The sequence below is a fragment of the Polyergus mexicanus genome, unplaced genomic scaffold, assembly GCF_030449975.1.
Source record: "Polyergus mexicanus isolate NDT 795.1 unplaced genomic scaffold, iyPolMexi1.0 SCAF_4, whole genome shotgun sequence".
Taxonomy (NCBI): Eukaryota; Metazoa; Arthropoda; class Insecta; order Hymenoptera; family Formicidae; genus Polyergus; species Polyergus mexicanus.
Window position 1 is genome coordinate 6,012,759 of NW_027223324.1, and position 18,975 is coordinate 6,031,733.

The window sequence follows — 18,975 nt, forward strand, 5'->3', positions numbered from 1 at the left end:
TTTTAATTACCAATTTCGCAACCCCGCTTGTATAATGCTAGAGTTATGCAAAACTTATCTCTTCTTTTCTTATAATGATACGCATCGCGCAATAATATAATTAGATCGACCGCTTCAATTCCTAATCAATTAAAGGCGAATGGCATAATGTTGTAGCTCCATCTCTATCGATCGGAATAATCACCGTTTTACGGCGGCGTTTGCAAAAGAGAAAGATCGTTATCGCAGAAAGTTAAGCAACGCCAACACGTCCTTATCAGGGACATATGGACAAATATAATCTAACGAGATGATAACACACGCGCGCGTCCTTGCATCGTGTGCTTATAATCGTGGCATCGTTAATAAGCTTCGAAGGATGAGTGGTAACAAGGCCGAAAGAGAGAGAGAGAGATAGAGAAGACGCGAGACCTTTCCGTGCACGAAATAGCGTCTTATTGTCCGAGGAATTGCAAGTTGGCGTATCCTAACGCAACTCCGCACATTTTCCGCAATGCCATGAGATAATCCTTCTGAGAAATTTCCATGGTGTATCATTCTCTATCAATGGACGTTCCCACCTGCCGTGAGTCACGAGATTACTTCCCGAGAGACTATTTTTAATGAGTTAGATCTAACGCTCTCAGCTCTCGAGTCTTCTTTAGAAGAGACATTTTCTTTCATACGTCAGTATGAATGGTACTCGAAAATCCTTGTCAAATTTCTAATGGATAAAGTTTGAAATTTTAATCCGAAATGTCAAAATCAAATTTAAAAAGATCACTGTGCTATTATATTTATAAATGTTTCGTGATACAATCTGATCGATATCGATTACCCACAATTTTGTCGACTTATCGATAACAGGAGGTTGTCTTATCGTCTGGCTGACAACGAGCAATTTTCTGCGTAGACGAATGTGTTTAAACGTCGCTACGGATCAACAAAGTGTGATGAAATAGAAATCGATTAGAAACAACGCAACATTTCAGTCAAAAGAAATATATAGGGTGTCTCAGAATTAAATCGACGAACTTCAGATAGTTACAAAGGATACCGGAACAAGCCAATTTTGTCAATAAACTCGTGTCCGCAAATGAACCGTTTTGCGACTAAAAGATTATTTTTTCGAAATTTTATTAATATGTGGTTAAAATAGTGATGGTTTTTACCATGAAACTTTTGTATAAAATATTGTTGGATATTTCGAATAATTTTCGAGAAAAGCAAAAATGCCGCTCTACATATGATGGGCGATGCCACCCGTGGAAATTTCTCAGATTTATCTATTTACCCCCTTTCCTCCTCCCTCTCGCTCCCGCCCCACCCCCCTCCCCCACCACTCCTCTCTCTCTATATGTGTGTAAAGTTTCAAAATCAGAATTTTCGGATTCGCGAGGGTTATAGTCCCTTGTCAGTCTTTGATTCTCTAGTGTCAAAACGGCTCATTTACGGAATTACGTATTTATTGGCAAAATTGGCTTGTTTCGATGTCCTTTATAAGGATACGTGAAGTTCGTCGATCTGATTCTGGGACACCATCCGTAATACCGTAATAGAGCGCGCGATACATACCAATCGTGCATTCTTCATACAGTCCTTCAGACCCAAGCGCCATTTTTTCTTCTTTCAATGCATTTATCATCTCGGGAGTCCAAACGAAAAAAAAAAAAAAAAAAAAAAAAAAATCTATAAAATAAAAGAGTCACACAAAGAGTATCGGAATAGAAATTTATAATAATTTAGATCGTAACGATTTTTAATTATTCAAAATATTATAGATGGATGAAATCTCTCTTTTGTGGAGAATCAAAATCATACAATGCGACAAGTCTCTTCTCTTTTCAAGAGAAATATACGGCAAGAATGATATCTCGTCGACCGCAGCGGAACTGCGGTGAACGAACAGACAGTTTCATTGCGGCGGAAGCCGTGAAATCATCCTCTCTGCTCTCTCTCTCTCTCTCTCTCTCTCTCTCTCTCTCTCTCTCTCTCTCTCTCTCTCTCTCTCTCTGGTACGGCACGCGTCGTACAACAAGAGGGAACGTTATGCGATCGATGGCGCGCGGTCAGTAGCCCCATCAGTCATATAATTAATCGGCTCCGCAATAGCCCTCTCCGTCGATCGAGGAGCCTGATGACCGATCGCTTTAAACGGCATTAACGAAATTTGTACATCATTGAAACTGGGACATCTGGTTCATCTGGACAAATTTTGTCGGTTTCTGCGAATGCTGTTCCCGCTTTCTATACTGATCGATGTCTTTCTCTCTCTCTCTCACACATTCCCTTTCTCTGACTTTTTCAGCTGTCATAGTCTGTTTGTGAATCCGTTCGCGTGTTGCATCTGCGCAAATTGGCTCTGCCAGTATACACATCGATCTCGTTGTACCGAAATGTCAACGATGCAATGACATATAGCACGATCGATGATACGATCCCTAGAGAGGGAATAAGAGGGAAGGGAATCTATCTTTTCCTACTTTAATTTTCTAAAGTTAAAAATGTTAGCCGATCTATTCTCGCAATATAAAATATACATATATGTACAGCTTTATATAATTTATAAAGTCTGTAATCAATATACGCATCGCTTGTATTAATTAATCCGTTAATTGACTTTGACCGACTTTCCATACGATGGATTATATAAATCTCGTTTAAAATGCAATTAAGATTGATAGCTCGATCAAAAGGGAGGGAAGATTCACGGAAGAACGTTGTCTTACGTTGCACTATATTCGGATTCTCTCCTTTATATGGATGTCGTCGAAAGAGAATCACCCGACCGGAAGTCCCCGTATATGCTGACTTCGATTTCTCTCACATTTCCCGACGCCGTAGCATATGCAACCGAGAATGCTCCTTTCCTTCTCTTTCACACGTCAAATTTCCATTCTCAGGCTGTTTTTTCGTACAACCAGTTCTCACTCGAGGCACTGTGTCCTTTATTCATCGCGTATGCAAATCGCTTACGTAATCACACACACAAAGAGAGAGAGAGAGAGAGAGAGAGGAAGACGATACAAAAGTTGTTTTATTGAATAAAATAGAGCAAAAGAAACACGAGAAGACTCTATGAGAAAAAAATGTCGATTTTTTTTTTTTTTACGAATTGATGCAAAATAAATAAATGTACAAATACTTTAATAAGGATTATACTTTTATATGGGATAAAAATTTTTAGAAAGCATTTCTGGGGCATAGAGTGCACGACATCGAGTTTTGCTTTAATATGTCAAGTCTATTTATAAAAATCGCTATATGTATATAAATAATGCGTTAAGCATAACGCCTATTATAAGTCACATTGCGATAAAAGGGCTTTGTAAAAGCGCATGTTGAACCTCTGCTAAAAGAAGAACGGAAGCGATCGATAAATCGGGCGATCCGTGAAATGTCGGAATGAATAAAGCACGCTTGCGATATTCACGATACAGAAAATCAGTAATTGGATTTGTGAATGGCGTTCGCCAATTCCTCGCGTGTCATTTCATTCGTAATTCAGGGTGTCTGCTTAAATCTTGTAAAAAAAAAAAAAAAAAAAAAAATCTTATTTTCCAGGTATTTTTGTTCAAAATTCCAGACGAAGAAAATATTTTACAAATTTTTTTGGTGCAATTTTCTGTTTTTTTTTTTTTTTTTTTTTTTTTTTAATGTAAGCGTTTTCTAATATTTTTCACTCATACGAAGGAAAAACTACTTCAAGTTTCAAGTACTAGATTTACAAGTATACTGAAAAAAAAAAAAAACTGAATAGCTTTCGTTAAAATAAAAATTTTCAACTTGTATAATATTTTCATTCTTTATTACTAAAAATAAAAATAAAAAAATGTATTGCATATTCAATATTTTGTTAAGACATTAAATATATAAATAGAGATAGATATATATTTATAATATATTTTAAACACACAATTCACAATTTTGCAGATTGCCTACTGCTTATGGTATAAAGGCAAAATTATCAAAGAAAGAATTTTTTTTTAAATTCCTTGAGTCCTAATAAAATTCGATGAGAATTCCCAGATACAAATAAAAATTCCCTGAGAATTCCAGATTTTCCATTTTTTTTTTTTTCCCCAGGAAGTACACACCCTAGTAATTAATAAACTTTTCATTGACTTTGTAACAACGTAAATTTATAATTCGCATATCCAATTAATTTAAATCCAATTTTAGGTGTACCATTGGCAGAGTCAAAATGTCAAAATTTCCGGGGTGGACGATATGGTCCTCCTGCCCAAGATCAACGAGGATGCCATCATCGAGAATCTCAAAAAGAGATACATGGACGATTATATATTTGTATCCTTTTTCGCTCTATTTATTCGATTTGCGTACTCTCAGAGAATTGTCTCTTGTGCAGAGAATTTGCACAAATTCCGGGCCGCGTATCACGATAATCTAATTAGACTTGGCAAATGATTCGCTTCTTAACCGTTCTCTGTCAGACATGTATCGGACCCGTATTGGTATCGGTCAATCCGTTCAAGCAGATGCCGTATTTCGGAGAGAAGGAGATCGAGATATATCAAGGCGCAGTGAGTGCAAAAATGCTGTCATTGCTCATATCATGAAAATTTTTGTGTCGCTTGATCTTTTCTAAAAGAATAGAATTATTGCGCGTCCGCAATAAAGTAATTATCATTGTTATTTAGGCGCCGTACGAAAATCCACCGCACATCTATGGATTGGCCGACGAAATGTATAGAAACATGCTGATTGATAACGAAAGTCAATGCGTCATAATAAGGTAAACGATATTTGCAATAAAACTACTTTATGTAAGATTATGAAAAAAAAATACGTGTTCTAAATATTTACTTCGCAGTGGTGAGTCTGGCGCTGGAAAAACGGTTGCCGCAAAATACATAATGTCTTATGTGGCAAGGGTGAGCGGTGGCGGCGGCAAGGTACAGAAGGTAAAGGACGTGATCCTGGAATCAAACCCGCTTTTGGAAGCCTTCGGCAACGCGAAGACCATGAGAAATAATAACAGTAGTAGATTTGTACGTATCGATACTAATTTTCACCGATTTCGCTATTTCGTGAACGAAAGCGCGATAAAAAAAAAATACTCGACACATTTTTAGGGAAAATACGTTGAGATGCAGTTCGGTTCGGGCGGTCAGCCGAATGGTGGCAAGATCTCAAATTTTCTTTTGGAAAAGTCGAGAGTGACTTGTCACAATCCCGGCGAGCGAAATTTCCATATATTTTATCAGCTGGCGACAGGCGCCAATCAGGAGATGAAAGGTGAGTAAATAATCGACGAATAAAAGTATATCTGACGTGAAAAGGGGTGAAATTAAGTGCGGAGAATAATAATAAAACGTTTAAATTTTATAGCGGAGTTTGGATTAACGGATCTCGATTATTATCAATATCTGAATTACGGTGGCAATCATAGGGTGGATGGCACGAACGATGCGCGGGATTTTCAAGAAACCCTTAGAGGTATGTAGGATGATTAAATCATATCTCACGATCTATTAATTAAATTTTGTGCAATTGAATGACTAATAATTTAACGTTTACGATTATTCTAATACATTTTCTTATCTTTTTTTGTTCTTAACAAATTTTTTGTTTTTAAGAAATTAACAATAGATCTTACCTGTTATTTAATAATCATATATCGTTTACAGCGTTGGGCGTTATGGATATAAAGGAGACAGAAGTGATAGATATATTCAGATTGGTAGCTGGGATACTTCACGTAGGAAATATACAGTTTGCTGAGAACGGCAATTATTCGCAAATAGCCGATAAGCAATGTAAGACATCTATCTATCTATCAAGAAATAAAAAAACAACAATGATTAATTATATATAACTTATATATATATATATATTATATTATTAATATCTAGCTTTATCTATCCATATGTATATAAAGTCGTATGACTAATCTATCTACAATCTATTGTGTCTTATCAGTTGGTCCAAGATAAATTAATTTTAATAATATAGATATACGTGTTATTAATATTTACATTTGTGTCGGAAAAATTTCTCTCCTAACCGTATATAAATATATTTTCAGTTCTCGAATTTCCTGCCTATCTCTTTGGAATTTCGGCAGAACAGCTATCGCACAAGCTGATTTCTCGAGAATTCGAATCGAAATGGGGGAGTCAATCTGAGAGCGTGGATGTGACGCTAAATGTAGAACAGGCGCTTTATACGAGGGATGCCTTAGCAAAGGATATCTACACTAGGCTTTTCGACTATCTAGTTAAGGTGTGACGGAGCATTCATCCGAAACTCCAAAATTCATTCAAAAGATTCGATGTTACACGTGACACGGAGAAATGTCCCATACAGCACAGAACGTTGCAGCAACATTGCAGCAACATTGTAGCCATCTTGCTGCAATATTGCTGCAACGTTGCTGCAATGTTCTATGCTGTACTATATGGGGTGTTTTACATTAATCGTCACGTTTCATTTGACAGAGATAAATATAAAAACGATATTTTCAATAATTATAGTATTTATGGAAGATAATCTTTTATGAAAGATAATTAGAGCGTACAAATCTTTTCTTTCATAAAAAGAAAAGCGAATTGACTTTTTTTAACAAAAATACATTTGATATGTACGTTTTCACGTCGGTAACTTTTTTTCTCATTAAAAAAAATTATTGTAAAAATTTATAAAAGACGCTTAGATCATCTTAATTGACGATTTTGCAGAAAGTCAATTTCGCTATGGAGACAAATACGGACGGATACGAGATCGGGATTTTAGACATATATGGCTTCGAGATCTTTGAGAAGAACGGCTTCGAGCAGTTCTGCATCAATTTCGTCAACGAAAAATTACAACAGATCTTCATCGAGCTCACGTTAAAGGCAGAGCAGGTAAGCTTCTATTGATATAGTTTTCTTTCTAATTTACACTACAATATATCTAGCGTTTCATCATATCTCTTTTCTTTAAAAATAAAAATTCAATTGCCAAAGAATAGGAGAAAGTAAAAATGTTTTATCAGCATGCGTATACTTTCTCGCTTATCGTTACAGGTTAATATATTTTATATATACTCTATTATCTTAATTCTATATTAGACAATTATTTATATATATATATTACAAGCATATATTAATCTGTATAAATAACGATATTATTGTATTTTTATATATGTATACACCGTAAGTCTCTCAAACCCGGTATATAAATTAAACTCTTAAGGCCGACGACTCGACGTCAAATTTAATAACGTTAGAATCTCGCCGAGGCAAGATAATGTTTTTTCGTGCAATCACAGCTGGCCCTCATCAAGGTTTCCAAGGTTTCGTGCCACTTGGAAAATATATCGGATTTACAATTTTAATTTAATTATTATGTAAAAGACGAAAAGAAACCTCGGAAAAATAATTATCAGCGCTCTTTATAAAACTAGCGGTACGTGAATAATTACTTCATAATAAAATTTCTCTGCCATTCTTTTTGGTCGTATCTTTTTGTACTTTATAACTTCTAAACACGAGAGATGCATCCGCATTCTTCGCGAAGAAATCAATTTCGCGCCAGTTTTCATTCCAATTATTCCTCGATGAAGCTATATCCCGGTAAAATATCCGTCCTTCTGAACGCGTACCTTTGCACAGGTGTGGTCTGTGCCATCAGAGTCCGGATCTTGCTTGGCGGCGCGGGTATCTGTTTGGGCAGTTCGCTGGACGTGACCATGGAATTCTCCGTGGTCGATGGATCGTCCGCTCGTTCGTATAACAACTCTTGATCGTTCACCTTACCTACCTCCTGGCTCTTGGACGAAACGATACCGTCGACGTGACGATCGAACTTTTTGGGAGGTCTTGCTTTCCTGTCTCGCGTCTTCCAGTCGGTCTGCCTCTCGAATGGTCGTGTCACCCTTAGGTATCCCACCGCGCCTTCGCTCGGGGTTGCCGTCAAGGTCGTCTCCTTGCGAAAGGAGCCACTGTGTCCGCGAACGTTTACGTAGACTCTGGGACGACCACTCTTCAAATAATATAGCTTCTCGTCGAAGCTCTGTAGTTTCGGCGATGCTCTCAATAGGACCCGTTTGTCGTCGTCGAAGGTGTCCAACCGATAGTTGGGACTCAGTCCCATATCGCGCACGCCGAGGATCGAGTTTGGGATTACCTCGGGATTCGGATAGCCGGGATCGCTCGGTATTTGCGACTGCTCGCTGGTTTGCTGCTGATTCAGCATCGCGTGCACGAGACCCTGCAGATTCGCCGCGTCCATCTCGTCCGCGTTTCGCAGCTCGATCTCGACGAATCTACCAAGGCAAGAGAGAAAGGAATTGAATTTTCATGTTTCCGCATAATAATTGCGCGACTTTCCGGTATTATAAATAGTCGGATACAAGCGGATAAAGCGTTTCTCAGACATCAGAAGATCAATCGTAAATATATAGTACGAATAACGGATTAAAGTATATCATCGAAGCTAATCCGATATTAGCGGTAAGATAAACATCGCGAACGGAAGATTGCTTTTGAAGCCGCGGTCCATGACCGTTACGCCATTTTCACGATATTGCAGATGTCATTGTTCAGAAATGCTTCTCTCCTCTTCACGGATATTCGCGATTATTAAACCGCAGCGATCATTGCGGCCGCGCGAGAAAAGGATCGAGACAATCGAAGGCTTGGGCCAGTCATCATGGCGCTTGGTACTTTGCTTTCGTCGATTACTCTTCTCCTCTTCCGCCCTCTTTTCAGGTATCGATGCTTCAAAGATACGTATCGCGAGCGCGTAAATCTACCATCGTTGAAATTACACAGGAGTAATTACTCTCGGTCGAGTTTCTCACGTTTCTCGTGCACCGACAAACGAAGACGGCTTTTCATTCGCCGCTAATTGGGCCGCTTTCTGGCGGTGAGAAAGAACGAGCGGGATTTTCCGCTTTTGTTCGAGCAGTTTAGAATCACGAGGCCTCGGAGCAAATATCGTTTCCTAATCGCGGTGAGTCAGTCAAGAGAGTTTCCCGAAGAAAAGCCGTTAGAGTACAATGGAATAACACATCAAGATGTTGGTCTGAACTATTAATATACATATACAAGGTGTTTTAGGTCAGGCTAATGATACTTCTTAAAAAAGATTGAGTTTGGAACAAAAAAGTTCTGATAAACATAGATCCGGAAATGTTTCGTTAAAAAGTTATAACTAATAAACTCTCTATAGGTAATTAGTTATGATCAAAATTTAACAAAAACATTTTTAGGTTTGCATTTGCAATGTTTGCACTACGAATATAGTGTTTACACAAAGACCATCAAAAAGTGATTTTGTTTTCAGTTGAAGTTTCTTCTTTTTTCGTTGTTTTGAGTTTATTTTCTTTTGAACGTCTTATCCGTAGATATATTATATACATACAGATAGAACTTTGTGTCATCTTTGCCTTGGAGTCGCGTTTGCCAAGATAAATAGCAGATTTCCCTCCCTTGCGCATGCGCATTTGTATGTTTCTTTCGGCGGACGCACATCGTTTATAAGGACTTGGATTTTGCATTCGCAAAAATTTAAGAATTAACAAGCGCGAGAAATTAAATGTATTGTATTTTTATTAAACGCGATATCTTCTACATAAAATAAAAGAGGTTATTTTCTCGTTAGCGATAGGTTATTCTCTCGGCTGTCAGAAGGAATGCGCTATTGCACATGCACGAGGGAGAAAAGTATCTTATTATCTTGGCAGACAGTAAGATACATAAAGTAAGATATCTATATATATAATATACCTATGGTCTATCAGAATTAAATGAAATTGGTGTAATTTACAATAATTTGTTATTTAATTACCCATCAGATTTATTTTGTTATTTTTTTCAAATGAGTGAAGGGTTTTGAGGTTATTTTTAAAAATCATCAGAAAACATGATTTTTCGAAGTTTATTAGCTATAATTTTTCAACGAAGAGTTTTCGGACCTATATTTATGGAAACTTTTTTGTTCTAAATTTAATTTCCTATAAAATCCTGAAGTTTCATTGATCCGATTTAAAACATCCTGTATATTAACAAAATTAAATATATTAATAAAAAAAGAGATGAATTAAAATATAACTTAACATTATACATAATAGAATATAATATAACATTAGATAAAATTTGATACAATACGCGAAAGGGAGATCTTTTAAAGCCATCTTTTATAACATATCTACATCACGCGATCTCTCTTAAAAGTATATTTTGCAACGAGGCGTCATCGTCCCGAGGTAGAACGCTCGAGTTTGCGATAACAATCAACAACTATTCATCGGATTATTTCAAACTAGTTCTAAGGTTCCGAGCGAACGAAAGTGAATTGTCATGGAGCGTATAGCAGCGGCATATAATATCGATACCGGTCAGCGGTATGAAAAAAGAGAGGCACTTCAAAAAGAAGGCCGGTTTAAGAACGAGTATCGATAGTAATACCTGTAGTCCTCGGGTCTATCTATGTTGACGTCTCGCGCGGGGATACCGTGAAGGGACTTGCCCTCGAGCGCTTTGCGCGCCGACAAGTCCTGATCCTGACGGATGTGATTAGGATGCGACGAGGGCGGCCTCGGCAGGACCATAGCCGACATGGTCAATTCGAGCAGGACGAGCAACACGGTGGCGCAGACATTGATCCTCCGCGACATTCTGCAAAAAAAAATTTCTTTCCCATTATTACTTATCCGATTTTATAAAATTCTATAATATATTCTATATATATAAAAAGATTTTTTTAGGCTTAGTATTCTTATTTATTAATAATTTTTATTAATAATTATAATATTATTTAATAATAATTAAAATATTTTATTAATAATTTTTACACACTCCGTTTGCTTCTATAATCAAAGATCGTGGTTCGATCGTCGAAGAGAAATTGAAGGGACTGTTTTTCTAGCTGTGTTAGTGAACTTTACGTAAGGCACGAGGCATGTGACTCTGATTGAAATTGCTAGGCCGGAAAGGATTAATAACGTGCGATTAGTCGTTTCGTTGCGCGAGACAGCGACCGAATTTCCGTAATCACGCCGGTTACGCGAGAGCGCGTTATTCTTTCGAGAGTCGGAGTAGGTAGACCTCGGACGATTTCACGAGGCGTTTTCTTAACCGCCAAAAAGCCGTGCACGACAAGATAACGGGGCGATGCCGACATGCGTCGACGTAACGGGCCCGTTAGTAATAAACGTGGTGAAAGTTTTACGTGCGCGGACCCGAACCCCGATCCCAGTTCAACAACAAAATGATACAATTTCTCTTATTTTCCTTACGTAAGCTACGAGAACGCGTACAAAGATGATCACTGTACAATAATGAGCCGAACGGTCCTACAATTTTTTTGATAAGTTTCCTAGAATCGCGTTGCTGATAAAGCGCCGAAACGCTCGCGAATTCCTTTGGAAGACAGCCAGGGAGCCAAGAAAAGGCGATCGAGCAGCGATTCGTTAACGAAACGATCGGAATTTGCGCCTATTTTATATCCAACACCGAGGAAATGAATTCAGGCTTTTCTACGACAGAGATTTTCAACATAATTTTAGAAGAATTCTTAGCGAGTCTCTGACTAGTCTGCCTTAAGGGGGCACACCTGTTTGAAATCTTGAAAAATGAGTACGTTTTCTAAATTTTTGCAGAGCAACGACTTGATAAAAATGTTTAATTTTTTTACAATATTAATACAATATTATCAACTACTTAAATGAAAATTTTTAGTTTATAAAAAATTTTTTTTCTATAGTTATGGGAATATTTGCAGAGCTCTTCCAAATTTTAAATGGCTGCACGGTGTGCATGAAAACGTTCGCAGATCATATTCAAAATAAAAAATACAAACTTTCTTTATTAAATATCTTAATAGCTATCCGTTATGCAAGCGTTTTTCCAAAATTTTCAAAAATAAAAAAATGGCGGCGTGTTGAAAAAAGTTTTTTTTTAAGTCCATCTTTTTTCATTTATAACAAAAAAAAATGGGAAATCTGATTTAAAAAAGGCTATGTTAGTAGAAGTGGAATCTTATTAGGAACTCGCATGCAAAATTTGAAGTCAATCCGTCGAACGTAGCTCGAGTTTTCATGCACACCGTACATGAAAACATAAATCTCCAAATATTCGCCTAACCTCCAAAAATTCAAATGGGTAATTTGAATCTTTGAAAAATAAATACATTTTCTAGATTTTTTTGCAGCGCAACGATTAGATAAAGATTTTTAATTTTTTTACAATACTAATACAATATCATTAACTATTTAAATAAAAATGTTTAGCTTAAAAAAAATTTTTTTTGGAGGTTAGGCGAATATTTGGAGATTTATGTTTTCATGTACGATGTGCATGAAAACTCGAGCTACGTTCGACGGATTGACTTCAAATTTTGCATGCGAGTTCCTAATATGCCCTCTTGACCTATTTGCAATCTTCTCTTTAGTATTGAAGCTTGTTTCTAAAAGATATAAAAAGTTGTCATCTTTGGAAGAAACATCGCTTATAAATTTATACATTATAATAATTATAGGACATCGTAAATATTTGAAAATTAGAATATTTCGATGATATATCTATAATGTGCTACAATATTTAGTATAACAATTGTGTTCACTTCTATGCCATATAAAAAATCATTTTCAGATTCTTGTTAGTAAAAAACAACCAAAAGAATTTTTGGCATGAAAATAACGAATTTGTACAAATCTTTTTCATAATTTTGATAAAGTACAAAATAAAAGTATTGCAATTTCATGATTAATATTGCTTCTCTTTAAGATTATTTAAGAACATCATCTCATAATCAAAATTGTGATTTCGTAGATCTTCAAGGATATAAAATTATACGTATGTTGTGTGGCAAAAATATATCACTATCGCTACACTATTACGGACTGTAAGCCCAAGTTGGCTTATAAGATTGAAACGAGACGGATGAAATCTCATATCGCCGTTCCTGCGATATAAATTCCACCAGTTTAGCCGCGAAATGATAATTGTCCGCCGCTAGCACGACGATACGTTCCAATAAGCATCCAGCTCTTTGCTCTGATGGCGCAATAATTGAACGGGATCGGGAGATTATTTTCTCGCACTCACCTTGCGCCGAGAACGAGGTGAAAAACTTGCGTCAAGTGTCTCTCCTTTCTCGTATAACGTTTGACACGTAATTGGTACAATTCCGGAGATGTTTATGTCTTTTCCGTCAATCTCCAAAGAGCGAATCTTTTTCTTTCAGAGATATCTTTTGAAAAACATTTGAGAGAAATACGAGTGCGTGAGTAGGCCGAGGAAAAGGCCGCTTTCGTGAGATTCCACGGTGAGCCTGGAAGTTTCAGACGGGCGGTGGCTGCCCTAACCTCATCGACGCAGGCCATGTGCGATTGTTTTCGCGTGCGGTTTCATCTAAACGCAAAATCTCCTTTCTACTCTAGTATCGGTGCAGGAAACGAAATGAAACGCATTTCGAATCATCAAGGGTGGCTCGCTCGCCATCCTGTGGAATTTATTATCACATACTTTCGCGCCCTCTATCGATCGAATTATAGATAATATCGCGAAGGTATACTTTGTGTAATTTTCTTCACATAAGATCAGACAGAATTTTCTCGAATTTATTTTTTCAATCCTCGTATTTTTGACAATTTGTAATATAAAGACAATGTTCCCCTTAATGAGCAAGTAAATTTATTTTCTTTTCTTTTTTTTTTTCTCTCGGTCGTGAAAGTATTCGTTTGCCAGCCGAATAATAAGTAAAACTTTTTCCATTCTCATTGTCGGAAACTTTTTCCATTTTGTTCATTACTTTCTCCTACTGGTATTTTATATCGTCTCCCATTAGAGAAATTTATTAAAAGAATCAATGATCCATAGCGGAGTGCTTTTTATAGAAAATTAATAGCGGAAATAATTATCGAACGATTGAGCGGTAACATGTCGATGACGGATCGATCAAATAATTTGCACGCATGGGATAAAAAAATGCCACAAATAGTTACAAAAAGAATCTAATTAGCTATTAATTTTGCTAGCCAAGAATATAAATGTTTTTTTAAAAGGATCTTTAAGAGATCGAATTGCTTTTTAAATTACATTTTACACACAATTAAGTAACAAGTTTTAAACAAAAATCTAATATTTCAAAACAAATATCTCTTTGATAAGTGTAACAATCTCTAATAAATATTAAATAATTCATTCAAATTAATGATTTCCCGCAAAACCTATATCTCAAAATATGCAAAGAAAATGTGACTAGAAAAAGAACCGCGTTAAATATATCGGTTTCGCGAAATAGGCTACATTATTATACACGATATACAGGATGGGGCATTTATATTGAGACACCTAAATATCTAAAAAATAAAGCTAGATAGAAAGAAATGTTTTAGACAAAAGTTGTTCGGTTCTAAGGGGGTCATAAGATGGGGCCATTAGTTTGACTTTGGGTGGAGGTGTTTCGGAGATTTCAATGTCAATCTTGTTTTTTTAAATGGAAACATCCCAATTTTTTCACATAAGTCGATTCTTTACAATATTCTGCATAAAAAGTTATAGAGGTATGATGGCCAAAACTTTAATAGTTATTTTATACTTTATTTCGACATAATTTTACATAAACTATGAAATATCTCATAAAATTATTTATTTTGTAATAATGTTACCTTTATATTTTAATCTCAAAAAATAAGAGACATCAGTTGGTGTAAAGAAAATAAAACAAAATTGACGTTGAAATCTCCGAAGCGCCTCCACCCAAATTAATGGCTTATGATTCCCTTAGAACCGAACAACTTTTGTCTGAAACATTTCTTTCTATCTTGCTTTATTTTTTAGATATTTAAGTGTCTCAATATAAATGCCCCACCCTGTATACACAACAGAACGACAAAATTCTCTCGCACGACGTCTATAATTTCGCGTTACCGTTCACGCTCGGCAAAATAACGGGGAGTCCCCGCGCGCTCTCTCCTCGCGCGAGATCTACTTGGTTGATTCACGTCGCCAGATAGGTGTGGTTCACCCACCTCTCGCCGGTGAACAGGTTCTCTTAAAAAGTGCAAGTGCAATCGTTGCCCCGGTGAACGTGCCGGGCTAACGCTGGGCGAAGCGGAGCGTGCGACTCCACGTGGAGTCGATCTGTCAAGCGACCTGTCAGGCGGCGGCTCTCTGGCAATTCTCACCAGTTGCGCTTACCGAATCGCTTGACATTTTTCGTGCCGACGTCATCAATTGCGTATTGCACTGAGTTTTCTTTCTATATCGATTTTTTCCTTTTACACCGTTTACGTAATCTATGCGAGCCGAGAATACTATTTAAATCAACTGGTTAGATAATCAAGGCTTTTCAACACACACATATTTAATGATTCTCCGAATATCTTTGTAATTTAATCTGTCGTTGAATTTTTAGCCAAATATCGAGGACAACTTGTCATCCAATTCGTGTGATTCTGCGTAAATGTATTTACATTTGTAATTGCAATTTATCGTTACTTCATTTCCTACATCTTGCGAAGACGCAAAGTGGCTTTGCGAGTAAATATGCTTAATTTTCGAGAAAGTTACAGACTCGATCAGGTTTCTCGACTAATTTCTTGCGGTCGGAGAATAATCAAGATCGCGCGGTTTGCGTTAATCGGTATAAAGTTTCCCTTAATCGTCAATAAAGAACGTCTTCGGAATTTCCTTGAAAAAAAAAAGAACAAAGTGGCAAATAATGTTTCTTGATTTTCTTCGAATATCGGATATCATGAATAAAATCACTTTGAGAAATTTTTAAAGAGCGAGGATTCAACAAGTTTCTATCTTTAATTAATGGTAGAAACTTTTACTATAGAAATTCTGCCGATTCGACTTGAAAAGACAATTTGCAAATCTTGAATCGATCGCAACGTATTGCGTAAATGGAATGATATAAATTTATACGTCGCTCTATATATATATAGATATATAAAGCCAGCGAGCGAGAGAGAGAGAGAGAGAGAGAGAGTGACTTTATTCGTTAAAATAGGACATGAAAGAAATTCGTAAAGTTATTTCTCTATTCATTGTCGCGCTTTCAGTTCTGATTAATGAATGCTCGCCGCAAAACACACCATAATGAAAGACCATTCGTTCCTCGCGTATCCGCGAGATCAAATTGAAATGCTGTAATAATGTAGCGCAAAGAGTAAAAAATCGATGCGCGTATTTACAATCGATTCGTCGTCTTGAAAGGCGTCGCACGTTCTATAGGGTGTATGTAGAACGAATGAAGACGAAACGGTAGCGAAGTAGGACGTGGAGAATTTATTGTCGCAGCCTCCGTGTGCTCGTGAATGCAAGCGGGTATTCTATAAATAAATAATCGCCAATACGAGTTACATATCCGCGCGTAAATTTATTCCGTATCAATAAGTCCGATCGATTCCGTAGAGATATCTAACAAGGAATATATTTACCTACACGCTTGAAAAGTATCACGCAAGATGAATAAGGAAAACAAAAAGAAGATATTTCTTCTCTCCGTCATATTCTGACAACCTTCACGAATTTATCTATTATATGGTATGCAATGCTATCCCTTGTAGATACTTATTACGAAAGTAATCGTTAGATTTCACATCGGGAACAGCGACCCGCGTGCATTGGATATTATACCGGCAAATTTTTAATTAACCGGCGTATTGTTCGGTTCACATGATGGAAAATTTATTATGCCCGTAATCGCAATATCGCGTATATTATGTCTACGATATAAATCCAAGGAGTTCACGCTCGTTAAATAAAGGAATCAAGACGTAAGAGAACGAAATCGATGACGCGTGCCGATTTCACTATATTAATTAGTATTCGTAATCGCCGCGCGCGATCATCATCGCAGCGAGACGAATGAAAGTTTTTTTTCTCTTTCCTTTCGCGTTGTCATCGTTGTTCGCTTTCCCTTACATCGATAAAAGGTATAAAACGACGTTTGTAAAAGAAATATCTTTTGCGACGACATAAGAGAGGATTCCCCCAGACAGTGGCCTATATTTGAAATAATATTCGAGATTGGCTATTGATTCAACCATCGAATGACTTTCGATCGCACGTGATAACGAAGACAACCTGGCAATGGTCAACGAGAGCTAACGCGCCATATCGGAACTTAGAAAGTCGAGGAAACGTTGCCGGCGGTTGCATGCGAACTGGTCGACTCCCACGCCACACTTACGGGCACTTGCTTACATTCTTACGTAAATACTCGACGAGGATCTCTCGATCGCGCGTTATCGTTCGCCGACCATCGAACCTCGTGCCACAAGGTGTTACCAGGAAAGCAGAGAGAGATGCAGCAATTAAATTCACACCTGAATGGAAAGTGAGAGTCTTGTGGTCAAGGCCCGGAGGCTGGGCCCCCCCCCCCCCCCGGGACGTTGTTCAAGTATGTCCTTTAGCGATTTCATGAGACAAAGAGAGAGAGAGAGAGAGAGAGAGAGAGAGAGAGAGAGAGAGAGAGAGAGATACGACTTCTACGTATCCAAGTTATGCGTTCTCATCTAGATTAATCATTCGTAGATCCTTGAAACTAAGAAAGAAACAATATCGTTGTTGTTTCCTCCGCTCTTCATCCGCTCGATCCCGAGGAGAAAGAATTTTGCAACGCTGAAGTAGAATACTCGCTTGTATGAAGGCGATAACTGGCAACTATCCCATACAGCATAGAACATTGCAATTACAATACATTGCAGTAATATTACAATCTTGCAAGTTGCAATGTAATATTATTGAGACATTATTGGAACATATAATTGTAATATTTTAGAATGTTACAGCAACATTTTAAAAACATTGCAAAAAACAGTTTTCGGTAATCGTTAGTTCGTTTGTTTACCGCTATGCGGCGCGCGTTGCGTTATCTATCTCGCATTTAAGTTTCAGTCACGATGATTACATAAAGCTTGCAAAGAGCATCTAATAAGATTAAAGATATAACTATTTTTATGAGTTTAATTTATCCGATACAATCCCAACACAGGGAATTCAGATATTGAATTGATTGTTCAGTAATCGGATACATAAATATCCAAAAAAGTTAAAATTATTCGTTAACCTAATTCGTCTACTTAAGATGTAAAATAGAGTCTAATATCTATATAAGTAAAATTTTAACTTTTATGAATGAAATTATTTAATCATTACTATTTTTTTAAACTTATAAATTATTTATAAAATAGCGATGTTAACTAGATAACAGGAAATTGTTAAATAGTTTACATTCCTATATAAAACCAAAAATTTGATAATAATTTTTTAATATGCACGATATTTCAGATTTTAATAAATAAACTTCGAGAATAATATAAAGACATCCAAGAGAGAAAAAACTCGTAATTGCGTAAATTCACAATCTTTTTTTCTTATTTCTCTTGGATGTCTTTATATATTTTCAAAGTTTATCTATCAAATTTAAAGCGTTCTGCATATTTGTAGCAACGCATTTCAATATTACAAATACATTGCACCGTAACATTACTGTAATATTACATTGTAATATTTCTAAGGGCGGACATTTCAACGTTGCCGCAGACTTGCAGTAACATTGCAGAAACATTTCGCAATTTCCATGCAATATTACAATGTTTCAATGCAAGGTCTATGCAACGTTTCTGCAATCTTTCGGTGCTGTATGGGATTATTAAACGGTTTCGCCGCGTGGCATATTAAAATAAAAAAGTGTTACGTGCCATTCGCTGAAAAAAAAGATAGAAAAAAAAACTGCAATCAGAGCGCCGCGCCTTTTCTCTCGTTCCGTTCGTCGCGGAGGAAGGAAATGATCGCCGCGTTAAAACGCGGTCGTAGCCGATCATGATTGTCCCGCAGCGGACACGAAACGAACAGTACGCTTAATTGAGCCTTTATGTAACTCCGCACTTTTTACTCGCGCGCGAATCGAAGAGTCATCTCGTGCTCTATTTTCCTTTATCCCGTCGAAAGTGAGGATAAAGTGCGACATTCTTCCCTAAGGAGGAACTTTTGGGGCGATGAGTACTCTGCGTTGATACCACTGCTT

The 18,975-nt window shown here is 36.9% G+C and overlaps 2 protein-coding genes across 2 annotated transcripts in view; one reads left to right on the forward strand and one right to left on the reverse strand.

The window, feature by feature from the left end:
* Positions 1 to 18,975, forward strand: part of LOC138932651 (unconventional myosin-Ie) — a 39,705-nt gene that overhangs the window by 3,850 nt on the left and 16,880 nt on the right. Inside the window, exons 2-10 of the mRNA XM_070294711.1 lie at positions 4,162 to 4,287; positions 4,434 to 4,523; positions 4,641 to 4,735; positions 4,814 to 4,991; positions 5,076 to 5,238; positions 5,332 to 5,439; positions 5,631 to 5,759; positions 6,029 to 6,225; positions 6,681 to 6,848. Coding sequence (XP_070150812.1) covers positions 4,162 to 4,287; positions 4,434 to 4,523; positions 4,641 to 4,735; positions 4,814 to 4,991; positions 5,076 to 5,238; positions 5,332 to 5,439; positions 5,631 to 5,759; positions 6,029 to 6,225; positions 6,681 to 6,848 — 1,254 coding nt within the window. The remainder of the gene's footprint in view (positions 1 to 4,161; positions 4,288 to 4,433; positions 4,524 to 4,640; positions 4,736 to 4,813; positions 4,992 to 5,075; positions 5,239 to 5,331; positions 5,440 to 5,630; positions 5,760 to 6,028; positions 6,226 to 6,680; positions 6,849 to 18,975) is intronic.
* Positions 7,067 to 18,975, reverse strand: part of LOC138932653 (uncharacterized) — a 14,294-nt gene continuing 2,385 nt past the window's right edge. The window contains exons 2-3 of the mRNA XM_070294715.1: positions 10,398 to 10,607; positions 7,067 to 8,251 (exon numbers count right to left, since the gene is read on the reverse strand). Of these exons, the coding sequence (XP_070150816.1) occupies positions 7,534 to 8,251; positions 10,398 to 10,607 (928 nt within the window). The 3' untranslated portion in view covers positions 7,067 to 7,533. The remainder of the gene's footprint in view (positions 8,252 to 10,397; positions 10,608 to 18,975) is intronic.